Here is a 25,298-nt window from a genome sequence, read left to right as displayed (position 1 = left end):
GGAGGGCTCCAATGTCATCGCAGGCTGAGGCCCAAGGCACTTCCTGTGCCAGATGACTTACAGTCCCCCGTCAGTCCTGAGTGCCGTTTTACTGTTATGAACCTTCCCCAGCCCAAAGACAGGCCTGCGGTGTCACCATGACATCATCAACACACAGGAAATTGTCTAATTCTTCAACATTTCAGAATGCTGATGTATGGTGTAGTGGAATGACGATGTCACCTAATTCACTCAGGCCAAACCCCCAAGCAAAACACACCTGTACAAAATCTATACCACCTCTTCTTATTAAAGCTATGTGAACTATGAATGCAAGACTTGGATAATACATGAAAAAATCTTAATCTTCTCTTGGGCTTTTTGTAGGCTATGTAATGGCCTAGGTGGAATGTTCCCACTTGTTTACAGCCGTCCAGTCCTTTCAGATCAGTAAGGTTGAAGTGATGAGATGATAGAAAAATAGGCTTTTAGAAAGTATTTAGGTGGAATATAGTGGAATATGGTCATCATATAAATACGGGTCACCTTTTTGGCCTGAGAGGGTTCGATTCAATTTGTATTGCTGAAGTTCCACGTCATAGCGGGATTTAAATTGAAAGGCGATGTTCCCGCATTTGCAGAGACTGCATTCATGGTAAACGCTGCATACAGTGCATTCGGTAAGTATTCAGACTCCTTCACTTTTTCCACATTTTGTTACGTTACAGCCTTATTATAAAATGGATTCAACTGCTTTTACACACAATACCCCATAATGACAAGGCAAAAACAGGTTTTTAGAAATGTTTGCATATTTATAAAAAAGAAAAGGAAAAAAAAGGAAATATTACATTTACATAAGTATTCAGGCCCTTTACTCAGCACATGCTTGAAGCACCTTTTGCAGCAATTACAACCTCAAGTCTTCTTGGGTATGACGCTACAAGCATGGCACACCTGTATTTGGGGAGTTTCTCCCATTTTTCTCTGCAGATCCTCTCAAGCTCTGTCAGGTTGGATGGAGAGCGTCGCTGCACAGCTATTTTCAGGTCTCTCCAGAGATCTTCGATCGGGTTCAAGTCCGGGCTCTGGCTGGGCCACTCAAGGACATTCAGAGACTTGTCCCGAAGCCACTCCTGCGTTGTCTTGGCTGTGTGATTAGGGTTGTTGTCCTGTTGGAAGGTGAACCTTAGCCCCAGTCTGAGGTCCTGAGCGCTCTGGAGCAGGTTCTCATCAAGTATCTCTCTGTACTTCGCTCCGTTCATCTTTCCCTCGATCCTGACTAGTCTCCCAGTCGCTGCCGCTGAAAAACATCCCCACAGCATGATGCTGCCACCACCATGCTTCACCGTAGGGATGGTATTGGCCAGATGATGAGCGGTGCCTGGTTTCTTACAGATGTGACGCTTGGAATTCATGCCAAAGAGTTCAATCTTGGTTTCATCAGACCAGAGAATCTTGTTTCTCATGGTCTGAGAATCCTTTAGGTGCCTTTTGGCAAACTCCAAGCTAGGTGTCATGTGCCATAAATGCCTGATTGGTGGAGTGCTGCAGAGATGGTTGTCCTTCTGGAAAGTTCTCCCATCTCCACAGAGGAACTCTGGAGCTCTGTCAGAGTGACCATCGGGTTCTTGGTCACCACCCTGAGCAAGGCCCTTCTCCCCCGATTGCTCAGTTTGGCCGGGTAGCCAGCTCTAGGAAGAGTCTTGGTGGTTCCAAATTTCTTCCATTTATGAATGATGGAGACCACTGTGTTCTTGTGGACCTTCAATGCTGCAGAAATGTTCTGGTACCATTCCCCAGATCTGTACCTCGACACAATCCTGTCTCGGAACTCTACGGACAATTCCTTCAACCTCATGGCTTGGTTTTTGCTATGACATGCACTGTCAACTGTGGGACCTTATATAGACAGGTGTGTGCCTTTCCAAATCAAATGAATTTACCACAGGTGGACTCTAATCAAGTTGTAGAAACATCTCAAGGATGATCAATGGAAACAGGATGCACCTGAGCTAAATTTCGAGTCTCATAGTAAAGGGTCTGATTATGGGGTATTGTGTGTAGATTGATTAGGAACATGTTTAATTTAATCCATTTTAGAATAAAGCTGTAACTTAACAAAATGTTGAAAAAGTGAAGGGGTCTGAATATTTTATGAATGCAGAAATGTTATGAATGGCTCAATGGGACATTACCTTTACATTTCAAGCGCACTCTAGCGCTGAACTTCAGCGATACGGATTGAATTGAGCCCTTAGTGGAAGCTTCCTCTCCTCCTCCTTCCCTCCAAATGAGGCGCCGAATGAGAACCTTTTTTCCAGGAAATCTTTACAGAGGAAACCCTGATCAAATATGTCAAATCCATTAATGGGTTCTCTACGTGACGAACAACTTATTATGGGATGGTGGCCATGTTTTATATAGCCTGGGCTGCTCAGCTTCCGCCCTCACTTGGCAGACCCCAGATGTATATTGGCTCTTACAAGGGAAGGACTCTGGCTCTGGGAGATTGTTTTCTATGGGCGTGCTGTAGAAGGCTTTGGGCGAAGGCACTTACTAACAAGCACTGTGTACCGCCAACAAAGAGTCATCAAAAATCATCAAGATACTGCTGACTACCAAAGTAGGGTTAATTACTCACAACCTGTGGCGTAGAAAGCTAATGGTGTCTAATCGACGTTGCCTTTTGCAGCCTCGGATGCTAAGTCTCTTAGATAGCTTATGTTCTAATCCTCCTATGTGCTTGAAGGATGTAAAGCATACTTCTTATTGAGGGGCTGCAGACTTGATAAAGACCTCTGCTGGTCTACTTTAATGGCATCGGAAAGAGAACCGGGTAGAGTTCAGGGCAGCTATCTCAGGAAGCCCCTGAGTAAGACTGTGGACAGTGCACACACTATCAAACAGGTAGGCAAACACAAAAGTGATGAAGTCACTTTGTACAATTTAGAAAACCTGTCTCTTTGACTCAAACAAAGTCTTGCAAACATCAAGATTACATTTTTACCCAATGATATGCTGTCATTCACAGAGGGAGGAATTGTTTCCCTTCCTCAGACTTTGAATGATTGATTCAGATATGCACTGGTCAATATGTCATCTGAGAGGCCCAGTTTGAGGGTTTGAGTGCCAAGATTTTCATCATAAAATGAGATCTTTGGAGGCTGTTGTAAAAATATCTCCCATAGACTGAGGAGAGTTGGCAAGAACTAGCGTCCAAAAGCTTGAAGCTTTTGAAGGATGAGCTTCTCTGGAAAGTTTTTTATGAAGCTAAGAGTACTTGGTTTGATTCTTGTTGCCCCCTGCTATGTGAGGGAATAAATTATTGTATACTGAACAAAAATATAAACGCAACATGTAAAGTGTTGGTCCCATGTTTCATGAGCTGAAATAAAATATCCCAGAAATTATCCATACGCACAAAAAGCTAATTTCTCTCACATTTTGTGCACAAATTTGTATAGATCCATGTTAGTGAGCATTTCTCCTTTGCCAAGATAATCCATCCACATGAAAGTGTGGCATATCAAGAAGCTGATTAAACAGTATGATCATTACACAGGTGCACCTTGTGCTGGGGACAATAAAAGGCCACTCTAAAATGTGCAGTTTTGTCACACAACACAATGCCACAGATGTCTCAAATTTTGAGGGAGCGTGCAATTGGTATGTTGCCTGCAAGGATGTCCACCAGAGCTGTTGCCAGATAATTTAATGTTCATTTCTCTACCAAAAGCCGCCTCCAACGTTGTTTTAGAGAAGTTGGCAGTACGTCCAACCGGCCTCACAACCGCAGTCCACGTGTAACCACGCCAGCCCAGGACCTCCACATCCGGCTTCTTCACCTGCGGGATGGTCTGAGACCAGCCACCCAGACAGCTGATGAAACTGTGGAGTATTTCTGTCTGTAATAAAGCCCTTTTGTGGGGAAAAACGTATTCTGATTGCCTGGGCCTGGATCCCCAGTGGGTGGCCCTATGCCCATAGATTAGGTCCTAATGAATTTATTTCAAATGACTGATTTCCTTATATGAACTGTAACTCAGTAAAGTCGTTGAAATTGTTGCATGTTGCGTTTATATTTTTGTTCAGTATAGATTTGTAACTAAGCCCCTCATAACATTCACATTTTAGTCATTTAGCAGACGCTCTCATCCAGAGCGTCTGGCCCAACGCTCTTAACCGCTAGGCTACCTGCCACCCTAAGCAGAATGAACTCCAATACAGAAGGTAGAACCGACAATACAACAGAGTTTTCGAGGCCAAATGCATTCTTTATTAGTTTTTCTGTACAAAAAGCACTGGATCACAGAAAGAAACATGCATCTATTTACAGCATGGTCAAAGACAGAAAAGGAGAAGCTGGAGAGATCCCCCATTTGTATTCTAAAGACATGAATTAAACATTGTGCTTTGATATACTTTTATGGTATATTTCATATTTCACAAAGATGCAGTACCTCTCCCCTTTTCACATTGAATTAAACATTGAGAAAGTACACTTTACAATTTAAAAAACCTCTGCTGAAAACCAGGGCAGCAAAAAGCAAGCTTTCTACAAAAACATTTTTTCAAGCTATTTAAAACTCAGTATATGGATGGAATGGATACAGGGAATGGGGGTGAAGGTGAGGATTGTGAGAAGTCAGCCAAGATTTTACTCAAAAAGAAAACTTGTGTTTTCATTGAAAATGGGTTTAAAAGTCCATGATATTGAATTCAGATGTTTTGTGAAGTGTACAAGTGCACTCTAAAAGACAATATATGAGCTGGCCTTCAATCTTGTAATTGAAAAATGGCTTTTAAAAAAGCATAACAGATTTTCCCGTTTTTTTTCACAATTAGGCTCATCATTGATTTGTGACCTATTGTCCACTATCATTATGTTAAACAGGATATGTGGAAATTTGGAGAAGGATGTACCGTCCAACATATCCCAGTTTAAACTACATCCACTGCAGCTCAAATGATGGGCCTGTGTTATTAAATTAATGTAAACCATCAAATGAATGACAACTTTAACTAATTCTTAAACATCTGCAAAAGCATAACTCAAATTAACCACACTTCAATTAGAGTATCAAAATAATGAAAATGCATTGTGTTGGAGCATGATCTATTGTAAGGCATCAATTATGTATTGTGTTCTTTTATGTTTCAAAACCATTCTACTGAAATGTGGAGAGAACTTGCATTACAGTAAATACAAATTGCATAAGTAAATGATAGATTGTGTGCAACGGCAATAACACCACCACAAACAACAACAACACTACCATCAAGGTTCCTTGAGATAGGTGAATCCTACACTTGAGTGGTCCCTCTACAGTTACTGAGGGTTTACTTGGGTTTTTCAACTTCGCAGCTGATTTGTACAGGCATGTGTGTTACATTCATTCTCACCAAAACATAAGGAATAGGCTTGGGTCCAAATAATACGGGAAAAGAGTTGAAATCTAACAAAATAACTAGAATCGTTTTTGAAATAGAGAAATTTGCATGACAATGACCTTTCCATTTCAGCCACAATGACAAAAATGTGAATCCCCCCCAAAATATTGGTTAATATTTGTACTAGCTTTTGCCTTTTGTTTTTTGTTTTTCTTGCTTGCTAAGATGCATTGCTCTTGTAAGTGCCCCAACTAAAATAGTGCATTAAGAAATAACCATGATAATACACATTTCACAATAATACAGAAAAGACAAGAAGAACAGGGGAAAACACAAATGCTGTATACAAAAAAAGTTAAATATAGTATCGGAAAAGCATTTTTATACAAAAGTGGTGGAGCATATATCCTGCTTTGAAAGACAGGGTGACCATGTCATGTTTCGACTTTTTTTGTTCTTACAAAAGGGTTGTTCCTCTCCTTTTTTCAATCTTTTTACAATATCTAAAAGGTTTTAAGACATCAAATGTGTTTACATGTATATTTGAGACTATCATTCCGGCCTAAATCACAAAAGGAATCCCAAAACATACTTTATAAATACATACAAAATAAGCACAATCAGAAGAATAACAAGAAATCTGGTACCTAAATGTGATTAAAACTGCTGCAAGCATTTCTGGTTAAAATCTATTAATCAACACACCCGGAAATATATCTATTGTACTGTGTTTCAAAAATGGTAGACATCCAAAACCTTTGAACCTCACAACCTTGGGCTGCCCTGGCATGACTCTGGTAGTGGGCAAATATTAGTATAACATTTGCTTTTCTCTCCTTGGCAGAATGTTTGCCATTCCTTTCATTAGATTAGAAAATTACTGCATTTCCCTTTAAATATGATAAACACACACATTATTAAACGCGATGGTACACAAACAAAAATGCTATAAGACCATGACATTAGATATCAATGGTCTTTTGAATAGTTTTTTTTATAGACATTGGGGGGAATTCTCATTGAAAGTCCCACCTATTTTGAGTCTGACAATTGACAGAGAGTTTGATATTCCTGGATTCTGCACTTTTTCCATAGTTGACAGTTTTGAACTGTAGGCCTTTCCACATTCCCTGCTCACAGTGGTTATATGACTGAAAATGAACTTGGTTCATTAGAAGATCCAGTCAAATTACTTTTCAGACATGCAAATAAACCTTGTAGGACGCAGGACAATACTCATACCACAAGCAGTAACTACCTGCCTTTCAAAACCACAGTTTATTATTCGCTATATTTTCAGATTAGCTAACCCTTCACACATATCTTTGTGGGAATGTTACCCAATGGGCAAGGAAAGTCCCAAAATGCAAAGCACAGAAGGTGACGGGTAAGCCAACTACTGAACCAACACAAACATACTCTAGTGACATTTTACGGGTTTTTGGTTACTTGAATTTTCTTTGTTGTGTTGTTTGCTTTGTTTCCAGGAGTGAAGGTGCTTCATGGTCCTGTTTTGGAGGTTGATGAGCTTTAAGCTTCTGTTGCAGAGATTCTGTGAGCCAGTGGAAATGTGGTCTGTCTGACAGAAGGTCTTCTTCACATAGGTGGGACTATGAGACCTGCCATGGCTGAAAGACAACAGACACGCTGGTTACCTACAAACGTGGGGAGACGTTTTGTATCCATAACACATTTTGCATCGATAAAACTGTAATATAATGTTGTAAGGATACATATCCCATAGAAAATCATTACACACCCTCTTAAATGAAAAGCCGTGTGTTGAGGTAATTATGATATGCATATGGATTTGCTGCAAAACCTAAGAATGACAAAATTATATTTTTCAAATATAATAACTTTTCCAGTCATGTTACATTGACTAAGGGCTGGATTCAATCTGTATCGCTGAAGTTCAGCGTTATAGTGTGATAGAAATTTAAAGGCAATGTTCCCGCGTTAGCGGAGACAGCATTCACGGTAAACACTACATATGTCGGCTCAATCGTAAATTACCTTTACATTTCGATCGCGCAATCTGTAATGCTTCAGCGATACATATTGGATCGAGCCCTTAGAATCACTCACTCTATGTGAACAAAGATTCTCAGCCAAATGATTTGATTGTGATGATTTTTTTTTGAAAAGTCACTCAGAGCCAGAAGTTATGGATCAACTTTGACCTTCAATCCACTACTACCTCAGGTCATATCATTTTGTTGTGTGAGTTCTAGCATTACAGGGTATCAATGACACGCCCTTTTCTAACATTGACCCAGGCAGAAGTGGGCGGGACTGAGGGGCGGGATGCTCACCCTGTAGGCTGCTGCCATTGGTGGTGGTGCAGGTGGGGGGCGGGGAGGTCTGTGGCCGCACGACAGGGGCGAAGGCGCTCTTCTGTTTGACTGCAGAGATCATATGGACAGGAGAGAATGAATAAGGGCCTATGGGTCCACCGGAGAACAGAGGGATTGAGGAGGAGGAGGAGTAGGAGGAGGAGGGGGAGGTGGTAGATCCTAACGGAGAAGACAGACAGACAGAGGTTGGTGAGTGAGTGGACTGAGATGAGCTGTACAGTGAGGGCATGCATGGGGGCTGAGGAATGGATGCCTGCCTGAAGAAGGGCCAAGGTCTGGAGTAACATGCTCGGAGTAAGGTGCACAATATTTGCAAGTTGATCCATAACTTGAAGGCCTATTTTAGACTTTGACACAAACAATACCTTGTTCTTGAGGATAGCAGCAACCTCCATCCACGTTCACAAACAAATATATGTATGTGTGCGTGTGTGTGTGTGCATGTGTGTAGAATGTTAATGTATGAAATGCTGACTGTGATAACGAAGCAATTTAATTTAAAGCACAGTGTATTTGATACCTCATTCTCCCCATACTGGCTTGGTTAGTTTCTGTACCTACGAGTTAATGCATCTTTTATCACAATAAATATGAATCCACTAAAGTATGAAACCCTGAAGCAGCTTTTAGCCTCATATCTCACAAATACAGAAATTCAAAATGGACGTCTAAAATGGATGGCAAAATGCAAATTGTAAATATCCCTACATGTAAATTGTTATTTTGTTTTATCTTCATTGAACTATTAACTTATTCTTGCTCTGTAACGTCACAGTTGAGATGTTTTGTTACTAATCCAACTGCATGGGTTTGGCCCACAGCATGAATGATACTATGAGGGTGTTAGTATGTTAGTAGTGTTAAGTAATGAAGGAGATGGAACAAGATATAGGCAAAGAAGATGAAGACTTTTACAATGCATGGTACAGACAGACAAACCCAACCATTCCCTTCAGTAGACAATGCATAACCTTCCACATCAAGTGCCAGACCAATACCCACTTTCAGTTTAGTATCTAGAATTTACAACTACTGGGACACTGGCATTTATTTTGGGAGACTTTGCTCTGTGATGCTGTAGCCTAAACAATAAGCAATTCAAAGAGTCCCAGAGGTTGACAGTTTGAGTTCAGTTGACAGTTTGAGTTCAAGACACCTGTGACCTCAGAGCAGAATCGTGACTCTAAGCATGTTAATTGCACTAGAGTGGTGAAGGAAAGATCAGGGACAGAGAAACTGAAGGGATCTAGCCCTAAGGGAGAGATGAGGAATCCCAATGATGTCATCTATGAGATGTGTGTGAGGAATTCCAATGCAGATCCTACAGCAGGAGTCCTCAACACCAGTCCTCCAGAACGGCAGCGGATGCAGGTATGTTCTGTTTCTTTGCCTCCACTGAATCGATCAATAGTAAACTGATGTCACTTATTTAGTCTGTGAGTCCATACACTTGGTGCCCCAGATCTAAACCAGTCACTGTGTAAACGAAAAGTAAGAGAAGAGCTAGCATACACTGCATCCCTCCTGGACTGAATCAGAGTACTACTGTCCTAATGAAACCGTGTGTTGCTATCCCACCACATATAACTACCCAAATGATCCCCCACATTGGTTTGTTACAGTAATGATCATTGAGACCAAATAAGGCTGTACTTACTTGCGTAGGGGGAGTTGGCAGCGGAGCCGTTGAGGAAGCTGGGTGAGCCTGGCACCCCCAGGTTGGTCATGCCCGCTCCGTAGCCGTTCATGGTGGACGTGATGGTGTTGTAGTTGGACTGCTGGGGCGTGGAGCTGGGGACGTAGCCACGGGGTGATACACTGTTGGAGTTACGGGAGTAACCTGGACGAAAGGAGGAAATGCTATGGTCAATCCAATGTCATCAAAACCGTGCAGTTTGAACAACATCCCATTTGCTTTGACACTTCCGTTGACAATCTCTAAAAGCATGGACCCAATTCCTACTATTCTAATAGTAAGTATTAAGACTTGCATTGCTCTCCTCCAGAACTAAAACCACCCCTCTCCCCTCATTGTTTGAGCACAATTCCCTTTACACTTCAAATCTGAACGAGGGTTAATAAATATTGTGTCAGAAGCGATAAAGCATATGTTCGATTTGGTAAGAGGTGGGCTTTTTAAAATGCAACCGTATTGTAAATGTCCAATGCTCTGCATTGCAGAGTTGAATCGGACACGGTGTAGCTTTTGCGAGGGATTGTCCATGCTGCAACTCCCTCCACCGTTGTTCCTGACATGTGTTTCCCATTGCCTGCACTCTCCCTGATCCCAGGGCAGCGCTCCATCAATTGCTCTCCTGCTGGGAATTGCGTTGGCTCAAACCAGAAAGTAGGAAAGGGAGAGAGAGTGAGAGCGGGGAGGACAAGGAGAGTGAACTCTTAGAATTATTGGTGACTTGAGGAACCCTGGAGATCCTCAAGGAACCCCTGGAGTTCCTCAAGGAACCATTGCTAGTCCATGGTTCATATTTGCACCTTCGGTTAGTTAAGGGATTCTTGGACGAACCTTTAATGGTTCAATGTAACAACGGGTTCCTGGAGGAACCCTGGAGGGGAGGCGTGGCTTAGTAGTTTTTTGGGGGGCCACCCATAGAGTAAATGTCATTCCTGTTAATCTGTTTTGTTGTGTTGTCATCACATGTTAAAGTTGAACACTGACAATTTTGTAGCTTCGATGAGGCTAACACGTGTATGAGTTCCTCAAGAGCCTATGCAAATCCCAAGGTTGGAATAGTTACCACTTTATGTTAATATTATTAATATTATATTAGAATATGTAATATGCATAAATATTCAAGGAACATTTTAATTTGCAGTGTACAAACTTAACATGATGAACAGGAATGACATTTACACTGAAGGGTGACCAAAAATAAATATCTGAAAGCCACGCCTCCAATCTGATAGGCTGCCACCTCTATAATATATTATTAAAAAGGTTCAAAATTGAACCCCTCCCATCACAAAAAGGTTCCGGTTTGAACCTTTACACAGGGGTTCCTCGAAGAACCATTTCAGAGGGGTTCCTCAAGGAACATTCTTCAACTGGAAAGGTTCCGCCGGGGTGGCAACCCAAAAGGTTCCAGGCCCCTTTATTTCTAAGAGTGTGGGAGAAGGAGAGAAGGGGAGAAGGAGAGAGAGGAAGTGTGAGCACACTGTGCTACTTGGCATAGTGTGCCTTTCTCTCTGGTCTCTAACTAAGCCCCCAGGTTAGTACAAGCCCTAGTGCCTCGTGAAGGGGAGAGGGCTATAACGAAGGGAGAACGGGTATTCAATACATCCTAGATGAAGGCCAATCAACATAAGGCTATGGGTGGTATCGGGGGGAGAGGCAACGCCAATCCACTATTGGGGTGAGACATGAAGGACAAGCCTAGGGGGAGCAGTCAGTAACCCTATCCAGCAATCGCTGACTGACGCAATGACGAGGTCAGCCTCTGGAGGTCAATGAGACCGAGACGTGCCACAAGGTAGTATCCCTATTCGCTCCAGAGGAAACTGTCAGCGTAAAGTAAAACAAGTGGAGTGGATGCAAGTTTGAAGACAAACGCCAGAGGAGAAATGATATAATCAATTTTGCTGTTGATCTAAAGCAGATCCATAACGCTGGTCTGGAATTGCTTCAGTAAATTACATTCCTCATGCGTTTGATAAGGCTCGGCATATGATCTGCCCTGTATATTAAGGTTTTAATCATAGTACGTAATTTCTAGGAGCACAAAGAGGCGTTTCATAGTTGTACAACAGTAGGGGGAAATAGTCTGATTCTGGGTTGTAATGTTCCAATGATCATGGACATAAACTATGACATTATGTATTTTCACGATGGCTGCAGTCCTGTTCCCATGACCTCATAGATTCCTGTAGGTGTTCTCTTGTATGTGATGTGAAAAGCAGATGAGGGGAGAGAGGGAGGGATAGAAATAGAGGAACTAGAATGCTGAGGTGTCAGAGGAGAGAAAACAGCTCTAGAGATCTCTCGCATTTCCTCTTTCTATCCATATCCTCGACTCCGACGTGAGCCAATGTGTTCATCACACGTTCAGACATATTTCTTGTGCATCAGTCATAGAGCTGCTTTGTCAAAGGAAACAGCCCTCTCTAGGATAGTATGTGTGTGTGTGTGTGTGTGTGTGTGTGTGTGTGTGTGTGTGTGTGTGTGTATGTGTGTGTGTGTGTGTGTGTGTGTGTGTGTGTGTGTGTGTGTGTGTGTGCGTGGTCATGCCTGCGTGGGGGGCTTTGCATTATAATATATGCATAACAACATAATAACATGCTTATGCATTTTTGGAAGTGTATAAATAGTGAATTCACACTCAATGCTGTTAAGAGAGACACACAAACACACACTGCTCCATGAAACCTTGACCAAGCTGCTGTCTGTATTCAGTGGCTAAACTGGTTGTTTTATTCATGCCACATCGTCTGCATTTCTGAACTCATTAGCACCTCCCCTTCTCATACACTCTCCATGAATAGTGACAGGGAGCTGGTGTCACTGTCTGCCACACACACACACACACTCACACACCCGCACACACACACACAAACACACACACACAAGCATACACACACACAAACACACACACACGCTTGGATCTGAGGGAATGTTTCACTGAGTGGATGTATGCACAAAGGGCCAGGCCTGATGTATATGGCTACTAAAAGCAGAGCTGCTGACAGACACTAAAGTATGGCTACAGGATAGCCATGAAGCTTACATTGAGAAGACTAGCAATCATCACATATCTACAGGCAACACCAATACACAGAGAAGGGGTGAGAGGATCAGAGGGAGCAGGGTGAGGATTGTGGGGTGTGGGATCATGGTGGGGGGTTGTAGCACTCACCCTGGTCCCCCTGCGAGGCCTCAGAGATGTTGACGGCCAGCTGGCTGCTGAAGGAGTTGACTCCCATCATGCCGGAGTGGGCGGCCGAGCCACTGAGCGAGGGCAGCTGGTTGTGGCTGCGGGGGACGCTGTACAGGGCCTCGGTCAGGTCTGCTGCCCGCTTCAGAATGATCTCCTGGGGGAGGGAGGGAGAGGGGGAAGGTGGAGAGAGAGTACCATAGGTGATTGTGAGTTTAGGTCATAAAAAAGGTTTTGTAATGTACAGCCTCGGGCAGTGTATTTTTGGTGGGTCACTCAGATTGGATCAGGGTTGAATATTGGAATTTTCACAGATGATAGACTCAAGATAAACAGAACTACTACTTCTGACATTTAGATACTGTACAGATTGTTTTTCCCTGGCTTCCCAGGTCTCTGTGACCTGGCTGTTCTCGAAATATAAACGGAATGTTAATTTAATCTGTGTATAATCAAAGAAAATAAAAGGAACATTTTAAAACTCTGGGAAACTTTGTTACCTCTTAACCAAAATAATCAAATAAGAATATAAATCTGAATGGTCACTTTTTTAATTAAATGTTTTAGCAATGAAAATGGGCTATATGATGACATACCTGGTTATTGTGGGGCATTCCATACAGGGCCTCTACTAAGTCTGCTGATCTCTTTAACAGCACTTCCTGAAATGACATCACATCACATCTTTACTGTTTATTTTATTTCATTAGATTCAAACGTAATATGCTACACAGTTACATGAAAAATTCCACACTTACTAAAACTGGATCCTCTAAATTGTTGATGGTTGATAGTAAAATCTAGGAAAGTAGACTGTAGAAAATAAATGTTTACTGCTTTTATAAACCTACAACTCTAAACCTAAAACATGATCTGAGCGATAATACAATCTTCAATGTTTTGGTGTAAATCATTATGAAAACTACAAATTGCTTGCTGCAAGTGTCAGACCTTGGTGATGGGAGTTGGGGTGGTAAAACAAGGAAAACATGCAAATGTAATCATTGTTTTACAGAGTACAAGTCAGAGATGAGCTTTAACGGCAAGGCCTACGTGTGATAAACAACCCTAAGTAAGCAGCTGTCTGCATCACATCACACAGCCATGCAATCTCCATAGACAAATATTGACAGTAGAATGGCCTTACTGAAGAGCTCAGTGACTTTCAACGTGGCACTGTCATAGGATGCCACCTTTCCAACAAGTCAGTTCGTCAAATTTCTGCCCTGCTAAAGCTGCCCCGGTCAGCTGTATGTGCTGTTATTGTGAAGTGGAAACGTCTAGGAGCAACAATGGCTCAGCCACAAAGTGGTAGTCCACACAAGCTCACAGAACGGGACCGCCGAGTGCTGAAGCGCGTAAAAATCGTCTGTCCTCGGTTGCAACACTCACTACCGAGTTCCAAACTGCCTTTGGAAGCAACGTCAGCACAAGAACTGTTTGTCGGGAGCGTCATGAAATTGGTTTCCATGGCCGAGCAGCCACACACAAGCCTAAGATCACCATGCGCAATGCCAAGCGTCGGCTGGAGTGGTGTAAAGCTCGCCGCCATTGGACTTTGGAGGAGTGGAAACGCGTTCTCTGGAGTGATGAATCACACTTCACTTCATCTGGCAGTCCGACTGACAAATCTGGATTTGGCGGATGCCGGGAGAACACTACCTGCTCGAATGCATAGTGCCAACTGTAAAGTTTGGTGGAGGAGGAATAATGGTCTGGGGCTGTTTTTCATGTTTCGGTCTAGTGAACTACAGCATACAATGACATTCTAGATGATTCTGTGCTTCCAGCTTTGTGGCAACTGTTTAGGGAAGGCCCTTTCCTGTTTCAGCATGACAATGCCCCTGTGCACAAAGCGAGGTCCATGCAGAAATGGTTTGTCGAGATCGGTGTGGAAGAACTTGACTGACCTGCAGAGAGCCCTGACCTCAACCCCATGGAACATCTTTGGGATTAATTGGAACACCGACTGCGAGCCAGGCCTAATCGCCCAACATCAGTGCCCGACCTCACTAATGATATTTTGGCTGAATGGAAGCAAGTCCCCGCAGCAATGTTCCAACATCTAGTGGAAAGCCTTTCCAGAAGAGTGGAGGCTGTTATAGCAGCAAAGGGGGGACCAGCTCCATATTAATGCACATGATTTTGGAATTAGATTTTTGACGAGCAGGTGTCCACATTCTTTTGGACATGTAGTGTACTAACACACACTTACACGCACTCCCAGTCAGACGTCTTGTATTGAGCCCCACCACTCCCTTCTTGAGCTCTCATGTCTCTGCTTGTAGGGGGTGGCCTTTTTGTTACAGCACTTAGTTTGTCACAGCACTACACAATAGCAAACTGTCATGATCAGAGGGCATCTTTACCAGCCTCTAATCAAAATGGCTGCCAATGCACCCTGGAGGGAGAGGGGGAGGAGAGAGGGAGCAGCCTGAGGTGGTGGGTACCTATTAACACTTTCAAACTGCCTTCTGTGTTTCCGATCCGCCACTTCAGACCCAGGCTTATTAGAGCCACATTGCATGTGATTGTTGAATTTCCCTGCCTAATTCACCCCCCCCCCCCCCCCCTCCATTGCCCCTAGGCTGTTTTCCCACCCAGAGGAGGAAGCGTCCAATCTCTCCCCAGCAGCCCAGTGGTTCGCCGTGGCAATGGCTCTTAATAACAATAACAGGCCTGATAGATAGGGACGAGACGTCACAACACGACACAACACGAGAGCGGAAAGGAGATGTGACGTAAGGAGGACAGAGAAGAGGAGTGAGTGAGGTGGGGAGAGCTGGGTTGGCTGATGTTTCCAGGGCTCTGGGGATGAGAGCTGGTGTTGTGGGAGCCTCTGCTGGAGGTCTCCGGGGTATTACAATGAGGAGGGGCCTCTGTCTGCCTGTCTGGAGCCTGATTGGTTCCTGCAACACATCTAGCCTTTTCCTTGTGTAAAAAAAAAACAGCTTAACTTGACTTGTCCGAAACGCTGTCAAAGGAAATGTGCAGTGCTGTGGTGAACATGTGTCCGGGAATAATGTTTTTTCTTATCGTTTAATCATTTAACTATTCCCTCACTGTTGGCCCTGTGTCAAGTGTTTGACAGGGAAAGAGTGCATGAGGATGCTCTTCTCCCTTTCTGTCCCCCATTTCCCACGACAAAATATGACCTCAGCAAAAAGGATCCAAGTAAGGTCGAAACAGTCTGAGGAATTACCATCTGCCCAGGTGGGCAGGCCTGCGTACTGACGTGAGTTACAGAGTGAGGAAGGGGTGTGTGAGTTTTTGTTAACTTCATGGATTCTCTTCTGTTTTATGAATATACTGGTTGATTTATTTTTACTATGTACACACATTTTAAATAAAGAGCATGCGTGTGTGTTTGTGTGTGTTTGTGTGTGCGTGTTCATATGTGTGCCTGTGTGTGAGCGTGTACATTAGCAGAGTTTCACATCTCTATCTGAGATCCCCCATGCCAGTGTGCCCTTCCTCTGTGCCTCTCCTTAGTGAGCATGCCCACTCACCTGCCTACCCCAACACTCCTACTGACCCCACAGCTATCCTGCAGGCACACAGTCACACAGACACACACACACCGCCACCCCCACACCAACCAAGCAATACAGCTCTCGTTTCAGCTCCTGTCAATCTCCACCCCACCCCCAGATCTACGCCTGAACCCCGTCACCCGTCCCTATCCACTGAGAGAGGGCACAATCTGTCACACCTTGGCACTGCCAAACGCTATACCCCTGTGAGGAGTGTATCTCGGACCCCTCCTCTCCTCCTCTCCTCCTCTCTCCTCTTATCGTCTCTCCTCTCCTCTCCCCCTCTGGCATGTACTCGCTTCATTAATCTCCATTATAAAACAGAAGTTAGTTAATGTCTCTGAGGCTTGGCGGTTGCAACACCCTGCCTGCCACAGGGAACTTTGGCAACCCCCTCCCGCCCCAGATGCCTCAAACCCACACACATAGACACATACACACACATTCCTGCCTCTACACACTGGTGTGTGTGTGTGTGTTTGCCACAGTCGGTCTCTCCTTGTATTTTCATTAGGCAGTGACAGACACAACAGCCTTCTCAAGGTAACAACGCCTTCGAGGCCTCGTTGGTGCTACTCTGCTTCGTTTTGCGTGTGTTTGTGTGTGTGTGCGTGTGTGCATGTGCGCGTGTGTGCGTGTGTGTGTGTGTGTGCGTTCAATTGTTTGAAGTGTGCGGGCAGTTTCTAAGAACAACCCCGTAAATAACCCCAATCTCGAAAACAAATGCAAAGAAAATACTCCTTGGAGTACATTCTCCAGAGTATTATAGCAGAATAAATGAAGCACTTCGTTATGTACAGAAATTCCTCAGCTCACTAATCTACCATGGATTTAGCTAATTATCTCCAGACAATAACAACAATTAGATAACCAACTAAGAACAGGCCGTCTGTTCTGAGAACCTTTAGATAACCAACTAAGAACAGGCCGTCTGTTCTGAGAACCTTTAGATAACCAACTAAGAACCGCCCATCTGTTCTGAGAACCTTTAGATAACCAACTAAGAACAAGCCGTCTGTTCTGAGAACCTTTAGATAACCAACTAAGAACAGGCCGTCTGTTCTGAGAACCTTTAGATAACCAACTAAGAACAAGCCGTCTGTTCTGAGAACCTTTAGATAACCAACTAAGAACAGGCCATCTGTTCTGAGAACCTCATTTCATTTCATGTTACTTGACTTGGACCATTGAAAATACATCACAGCACTTTGTGACATAACAGTGAGGGTTATCTATGCCTGGGCCTTGTGGTCCTGTAGCTGTTGGGGTGGGGGTGGGAGCCATGTGTGTGTGGAGGTGAGAGATGGCCGTTGCACTGCCTTGAACCACACACACACACATATCCACATTCACACTCATAAACCCCCCCTCCCTTACACACACATACATCCCACCCTCCCATCACCCATACACCCATATACCCACACATGAACACACACCCCTCCCTATAGCGACGAGGAGAGACAGCGCCATTGGATTCCTGTCAGCGCAAGTGCCGGCAATCAGAGCACGGGTGCTTTAACGCCGCTGAAAGCTCTGCCCCAATCAATACGGTAATGCACTGCCTCCCAGTTATCATCATAATCTCTTATCACTGGCCCACACCTCTGAGGGGAGAGGGGAGAGAGGGGGGATGGAGGGAGGGATGGATGGAGGGATAGAGGGATGGATGGATAGAAGCAGCGTGATGGCTCATTCAATAATCACCTCAGCCAATGATCTGAAGGATTCGGCAGATGAAGATACTATGGAAGTGTCCATTGTGTGTAAAATGCTGGTTTAGTGCTAGTATAAAGTGTAAGTGTCACTTGAATGAAATATAACGGTAATATCTTGATTCTTGAAGTTACCCATTTGCAATATGAATAAACATCAAACATGGAATATGCAAGGGTTGAAAGATTCACTGAAAGTGAAAATTGCTTGATAAATTCACTAAATACTCTAGGATACTAAAGTAATAAAGCAATAACAAATGGACATAGACTGAAATCTAACTATGGAGGAGTAATGTACAGACAGAGTACATGCAGCCTGCCTATAATGGTATACTTTCAGCATACAGAACAACTGTCCCGGGTCTTATTAGCTTTCAGTGTGTGTAGTGGCAGTGCAGACCGCAGGGCACACTAAAAGTCATTGTGTGTCCTCTATTAATAAGGGGCTATGCTCTCCCTGTACTGCTCAGCACATTCCCTAGCTACGACACTCTAGGACGCCCCGACAGCCTTTACACGCTACATACAAACACTACACACATAAACACACAGAACGCATACACACACATGCATGCAAGCATACATACACACATTAGCATGCAAGCACTTTGCCCACACACACACACACACAGAGAGAGAGAGAGAGAGAGAGAGAGAGAGAGAGAGAGAGAGAGAGAGAGAGAGAGAGAGAGAGAGAGAGAGAGAGAGAGAGAGAGAGAGAGAGAGAGAGAAAGAGAGAGAGAGAGAGAGAGCGAGAGAGAGAGAGAGAGCAAGAGAGAGAGAGAGAGAGAGAGAGAGAGAGAGAGAGAGAGAGCACCTAAACACCATGAAGGGGGAAGGAGAAGGGACTTGGCGGAGGACAGGACGGATGGAAAGGAGCATCCTCTCCTCCATCCTCAACGGGTCAAGTGCCAGTAAGGGATGAGAAGTTGACCCTACAAGGGACTCCCTCCCTATGTGTGAGTAGGAATAGTCTGTTCCCAGCCTCTATCCTGGAAACCTCTACACTGATGACTTTAAAGCCCTTTCTACCATACACCGGGGGAAAAACAGGTTTTAGCTAGTGTATGTCTCTCTTTTATTACTTCAGACAGAAGGGGAAATCATTTCATCCACCATGCTCCATGCTCTCATCTGTATCCAGGCCAAGAGGGGAAGGCACATACAGTATTCTGGAGCGACAGACCACACATCTAGCGAGTGAACGTCTCTTTAGGGTACTTCAGAGCTCCAGGTGGAATAACTCACAAGAAGAACGATATGAAAGAGTAGGAATGATAGAATACCTCTATCCTGAACTGACTGGGGTCATCTTCAAGTCAGGTCGATTGAGGAAATGAATTCCAATTTGATTCATGTGTTTGAAAATGGCCATCATTTTCGTTGGGGATTTTTTTCTCCCCAATTCATGAGTTGAATTTCCGAATCTATAAATTGAATTACAATTCATAACCTATCGACTGGAAACCCAGCCTATGTCCCTTCCTCTCAGTGCTCCTTTTAATGTGCAGTACTATATAACATTTTAGCGACAATACAAAATAGTATTTATCTCAAGGAATTGTATCTCTTTACTATTACAGAAAGATATTAATAAGTGCTATTTTCATGTGGAAATGTTATAGAATGTGCCTTTATCATACTACATGTAGTTGAACTGCATCCTCCTTATCAAACACTGGACTGAACATGACAAAATCTCTCCCCGTAACTCTTCTACCCATCTCACCTAACCCAACCCCCCTGAGCCCCAGCCCCTGCCCCTGGCCACCAACGCCCCAGTCCTCCTTGCGTCTGTCTCCAGACATATTCCATCTTTTTTCCCTATTTTCTTCCATTGCTTTCCAGGAGCTCAATTATGGGAGGATGGCTCCCTGGTTCGCGAGGTTCCCAGAGAGAAGGGATCAGCTGACCCGGGAGAAGAAGCCTTCCGACAGGTCCCTTAACAATGATAAATCACTCCTAGCCTGGCTCTGCACAGCCGCCCCGTAGTCACCTAGCTACAACACAAAGGGAGTGAAAACTGTACCTCTAGCTACTGCTACCACCCTATGCCACTGATCTCTTCAGTATATAATCTACACTGAACAAAAATATAAACGCAACATGCAACAATCTTAAAGATTTTACTGAGTTACAGTTCATATAAGGAAATCAGTCAATTGAAATGAATTCATTAGGCCCTAATCTATGGATTTCACATGACTGGGCAGGGGTAAACCCCCCCCCCCCCCCCCCCCCACCCCCCCAAATGATCCCACAGGTGATGAAGCAGGATGTAGAGGTCCTGTGCTGGCGTAGTTACACGTAGTCTGCGGTTGGATGTACTGCCAAATTCTCTAAAACTACGTTGGAGGCAGCTTATGGTAGAGCAATTAACATTAAATTCTCTGGCAACAGCTCTGGTGGACATTCCTGCAGTCAGCATGGCAATTGCAAAACTTGAGATCTGTTGCATTGTGCTGTGTGACAAAACTGCACATTTTAAAGTGGCCTTTTATTGTGCACCTGTGTAATGATCAAGCTGTTTAATCAGCTTCTTGATATGCCACACCTGTCAGGCGGATGGATTGTCTTGGCAAAGGAGAAATGCTCACTAACAGGAATGTAAAAAAATGTGTGCACAAAATTTTAGAGAAATAAGCTTTTTGTGCATCATGAACATTTCTGGGATTTTTTTTTTTAGCTCATGAAACATGGGACCAACACTTTTGTTGTTGCGTTTCTATTTTTGTTCAGTGTAGATTAGGGGCGCAAACTAACAGCACAGGTCCTGGACTAGCTATAGGGAGTGCAGGATTTTGTTACAGCCCAGCACTAACATTGCATTGAATAGAATTGCCCCTTAACCCTGGCAGTTGATTCAAATGTAATGGCCAAACAGGTGGTAAACACATCTAGTCTCAGATATCATATAAGGCCAGAACATGCTTTTTCAGCCGTTAACACATTTTGGCCGACAAGACAGCAAACTCTTCACCTCGGTCAGCTTTTTAGCTCAGTCTCCATTTGTTTGTCTGCTCTGTATCAAAACAGGCCTCCCGTATGGCCGTATCTTAGGAAAATAGGCCCTCCACATGTAAGGAACGCATCACCATCCAGGTGTCTATTTAAGAGGATTCATAGGCCGTTAAACTTGCCGTGACCTGGGAATGGGTCTTCTACCGCAAAGATCCTGGAACGGAGCGCCGCTCGCAAATATGCTGCTGCCTCCCATGCTGAGCAATAAGGAGAGGCTAGAGCTTAAACCACATATCCTCCATAGATCTGGACTGGGAAGTGTCCGCTTGCAGCCAAGGCAGACTGGAAATGAAATTAGAGGCGAACTGATCCAGTCCCAGCCTCTGAGGTCATCAGTGACCAGTTGGCCATGCTTTAGCCCTGGTCTGGTCTGTCTGTCCATCACTGAGGGTTCCAGCTCACTGAGGCTAGGGTTCCAGCTCACTGAGGCTAGGGTTCCAGCTCTGAGACCGACTCGTTGGAGATGTGTGGCTGCCAACCTCCTAATCTAATCACTCAAATGGGGTTTCTCAGCTACAAAGGAAAACACCAAAAACCAACAGGCAGTGTTTTCCCCTATCATTATTTACATGGAATCCCCATTATTCCCACCCTTCAAGAATTGCTCTGTTGCTTCCTGCTTAAAACATTACTTCAATTTGACTTCAATTGGTTCCAATAACAGGTTTTGGTGCCTATAGCCTCTGACTGTAGCTTGGGGTTGCTTTGCTCCCTGCCTAAGAGATTCTACTAACGGTCCTGGCCAACCTTTCTGTCCTACAAGAAAAGCAAAGGAGAGAGGATAACAAAGGGATGAAAGGTCAGCGTTACTGTTCAGAGTGACCGTGTGAGTCTGTCCTGACAAGCCACATTGGGTGAGAGCAATGAGGTACTTCACGAATGGCAAGCTTTTACGTGTTAGTCTTGTTGTTATTTCCTTCTATCTAAAATGTCGGGAAAGCTCGCGGCTGAAGAGAAGACGGAGGAAAATCTATATGCTTATTGAGTTTTCTTTTGAATAAATAAATATATAACGGCTGATAGGGACATTCTCCCTCCGCCACAAATCAGGGCATCAAAGGGGCCAGACAATGTATGCTCACTAATAGTATCAATTTACAAATAAACTGCTTTTTTGGTGACTGGATCTCAGATGTCAGATTTTGATAAATGGTTTCAATTTGGCAGCTGCTTTAGACTGTCAGGCCCCATCTGATCGTATCCCTCTTTACAGCAGTTCCTTGCCCAAAACAATCTCACTCATTTAATGGTGCACCTTTTTAGGGGGGAAATAATATTTTCGTACTAACCAGGCGGCAAACCGCCCAGGGCACTTGACGGCTGCCTGTGTTCTTGACCCTGCATAATGTGTGCGTGCTTGCGTGCGTCTACACTGAGTGTACAAAACATTAGGAACACCTTCCTAATATTGCCCTCAGAACAGACTGAATTTGTCAGGGCATGGACTACAAGGTGTTGAAAGCGTTCCACAGGGATGCTGGCCCATGTTAACTACAATTCATCCCAGAGTTGTGTCAAGTTGACTGGATGTCCTTTGGGTGGTGGCCCATTCTTGATAAACACGGGAAACTATTTTTAGCGTGAAAAAACCCAGCAGCGTTGCAGTACTTGACACAAACTGGTGCACCTGGCACCTACTACCATACCCCGTTCAAAGGCACTTAAATGTTTTGTCTTGCCCATTCACCCTCTGAATGGCACACATACACAATCCATGTCTCAATTGTCTCAAGGCTTAAAAATCCTTCTTCAACCTGTCTCCTCCCCTTCATCTACACTGATTGAAGTGGATTTAACAGGTGACATCAATAAGGGATCATAGCTTTCACCTGGATTCACCTGGTCAGTCTATGTCATGTTTTGTAAACTCTGTCTATGTGTGTCTACATGTGTGCATGGAATGCGGATATATTTGTATAAGCAGTGACTTTGCATATGCATGTTTGTTGCTTCCTCAAACCTAAAAATAACCAGACCAGAAACACTGCCTCAAACTCTACAACACCAATACAACATCCCATAAACACCTGTTTCCAATTGTACAAGTTATCAGAACAATATGCCCCTTGGCATCGGACTGTGTTCTTAAGGCCAGGTCCATATTGAGTGGAACAAATTAATCCAATCTAACAAATCTGGTTTGCCCTCTATAAACTCAGATATTTGGCAGTCTGAAGTCAATATAGTCTGGGTGGTCTTTGGAGTAACAACAGGGGATGCTGTACTCCTTGGTGTCCTATGAGGCGTGTCACTGACCTTAGGTAACCTCTCGGGATCTCCTGGGTGTCTGGGGATGACCTTCTGTAGCCTCTGGAAGCCGTAGTCGATGGTAGGCTCATTCAAGGCTGGAAAGAGAGAGAATTATCATGGTTAGAACATTGCTGAGTGATATCTCTACAAACAAGGTGAAGCGGCTCAAACATGCATTGCCTTCTATTGCTTCCAATGGCACACTCGCATTGTGTATGCCTATGTCGACCTTCTGTATGCCTTATGATGGCCTTATGAAGGCATTATGTCACATTCTAGAGTAGCATATCTCCCCTGCCTGCCTGGCTGTCCTGCCCTGATACAGGAGCTCTACAATGGCCTTGAGAGTATCAGCCCAGTGTCAGCCCATCTCGTCCTCCACCGGCATGTCTCTCTCTTTCTTCTAATGCTGTTTGTTAAGCGTGAGACCTTCCACTCAACCTGTCCCAGTCACTATCCCTTTCACAGAGCATTCCTCACTAATTCAATTGCACCTCCCTCACTCTAAACCCCTCACATACCCCCCTTTTTATTTCATTACCCCCCCCCCCCAAACAGCACAATCTCCATTCCTCTCCGTTTCGATATCAAGGGGAAAAGAGAAACATCCAGAAACGACTTAGGGAGATATTTCTCCATAATCAAGCCCATTAATCATAAAAGGCTGTCAAATATGACTTTGGGGACAATTTGTCAGCCTTCTTGCCCTGTAAGGATGATTGACACACCAAATGTCGGTAAGTAGAATAGCTAGTTTGCGCTAATATGCATAACCGGCGCTTTCATGAATAAGAATAAGGTGGCAGCGGCAGCGCAGGGTCTTTTCAAAGGCCCGCTGCTGTTTCTCGCGAGCGGCAAATAGATGTTATTACCATTATAACAATATTTGTTTTCTTTCCCCGGGAATGGGCACCCGCAAGCTGCTAAATCAAATTTGTCAGAGTCCCGTTTCACACCAAGGAAAGGAGAAAAGGGCTTTCAGGCTAGGGCTGGGTGGGGATGTTATCTGAAGGGTGACAGAGCCTACACGTTCCCTCTCCACACAGGCTGCCATTTTGAATCTCTGCCCCTGGCCCCTGAGAGGCCTGCGATGGATTACTCTCTCATGGACAATTCCTCCCTTGTTGGGATGAAGCGGGGATAGTCTACTTTGAAACCAAACAGATGTCTTTGGATAATAAGGTATTCCTAAGGCCTTGTCAGAGCACTAGGGATGAGTATTGGGAAAGGGAATTTCAACACAACCAGGGAGAATTCTAAAAACAGCCATCTACCAAGAGAGTATGACAAGTGAGAGAACAAGTGAACGAGAGACAAAGCAAGAGAAAAGGTACAGACACACAGAGAGTGTGAGAGAGAGAGAGAGAGAGAGAGAGAGAGAGAGAGAGAGAGAGAGAGAGAGAGAGAGAGAGAGAGAGAGAGAGAGAAGCAGAAAGAGAATCTCATAAAGCTTGTCTCCTAATGAACCTCTCGCCAGGGAGACTGGAGGGTAGGTCCCATGTAGCTCAGTTGGTAGAGCATGGCGCTTGCAACGGCAGGGTTGTGGGTTCGATTCCCACGGGGGGCCAGTATGAAAAAAATAAAAAAATAATGCACTCACTAACTGTAAATCGTTCTGGATAAGAGCGTCTGCTAAATGACTGTAATGTAGTGGAGCAGATGTCTCTCCCTCTACTGCCAGGCCCCCCAGAAATTAAGACCATTACTTCCCCTTATTAAAATCCCATAGCACTTTGACCCCAGCACCCCATTGGCTGCCTGCAGGCCCCTGTCCTCTCAGCCAATCGATACGGCTGCCTCCTCGCAAAGAGCCTGAGTAATTGGAGAGTGCCGGCGCGCTGCGCGAACCCTGACCCCCTACGCAATACACAGCCCATATGAAGATAGATTGCCTGATTTAGTGTAAACAAATGCTGCAATTCCAGCCATCAGTGGCACTTTCTCCATCGTAATTTGTATCTATTTTTTTTTTCGGGGGCCCAGCCATCTTCGTGTCTTTGCGGTGTCTGACGTTTGAATTTTTTAAAAGGGTAAAGATAATGCAGTTCGGTGGGAAGAGGAGGCGAAAATATGAGTGAGGGAGAGAGAGGGAGAAAGAGAGAGAGAGGGGGCGGCGAGGTATCATTTTTTATTTATTTAATCATCCAATTATTGACCTTT

General features: G+C 44.2%; 1 protein-coding gene across 1 annotated transcript; it reads right to left on the bottom strand.

The window, feature by feature from the left end:
- Nucleotides 1-7,136: 7,136 nt before the first annotated feature.
- On the bottom strand, nucleotides 7,137-24,192 carry LOC311107211 (transcription factor COE3-like; the record flags this gene model as incomplete). Its single annotated transcript, XM_084149705.1, has 7 exons — nucleotides 7,137-7,195; nucleotides 7,689-7,889; nucleotides 9,388-9,570; nucleotides 12,599-12,773; nucleotides 13,213-13,278; nucleotides 23,145-23,233; nucleotides 24,183-24,192. The coding sequence occupies 7 exons, from the start codon at nucleotides 24,190-24,192 to the stop codon at nucleotides 7,137-7,139; spliced, it is 783 nt and encodes a 260-aa protein (XP_084005831.1).
- Nucleotides 24,193-25,298: the final 1,106 nt, after the last annotated feature.

The sequence above is a fragment of the Coregonus lavaretus genome (assembly GCF_964263955.1).
Source record: "Coregonus lavaretus genome assembly, chromosome: 32".
Classification (NCBI taxonomy): Eukaryota; Metazoa; Chordata; class Actinopteri; order Salmoniformes; family Salmonidae; genus Coregonus; species Coregonus lavaretus.
This window is presented reverse-complemented; position numbering and strand designations above follow the sequence as displayed.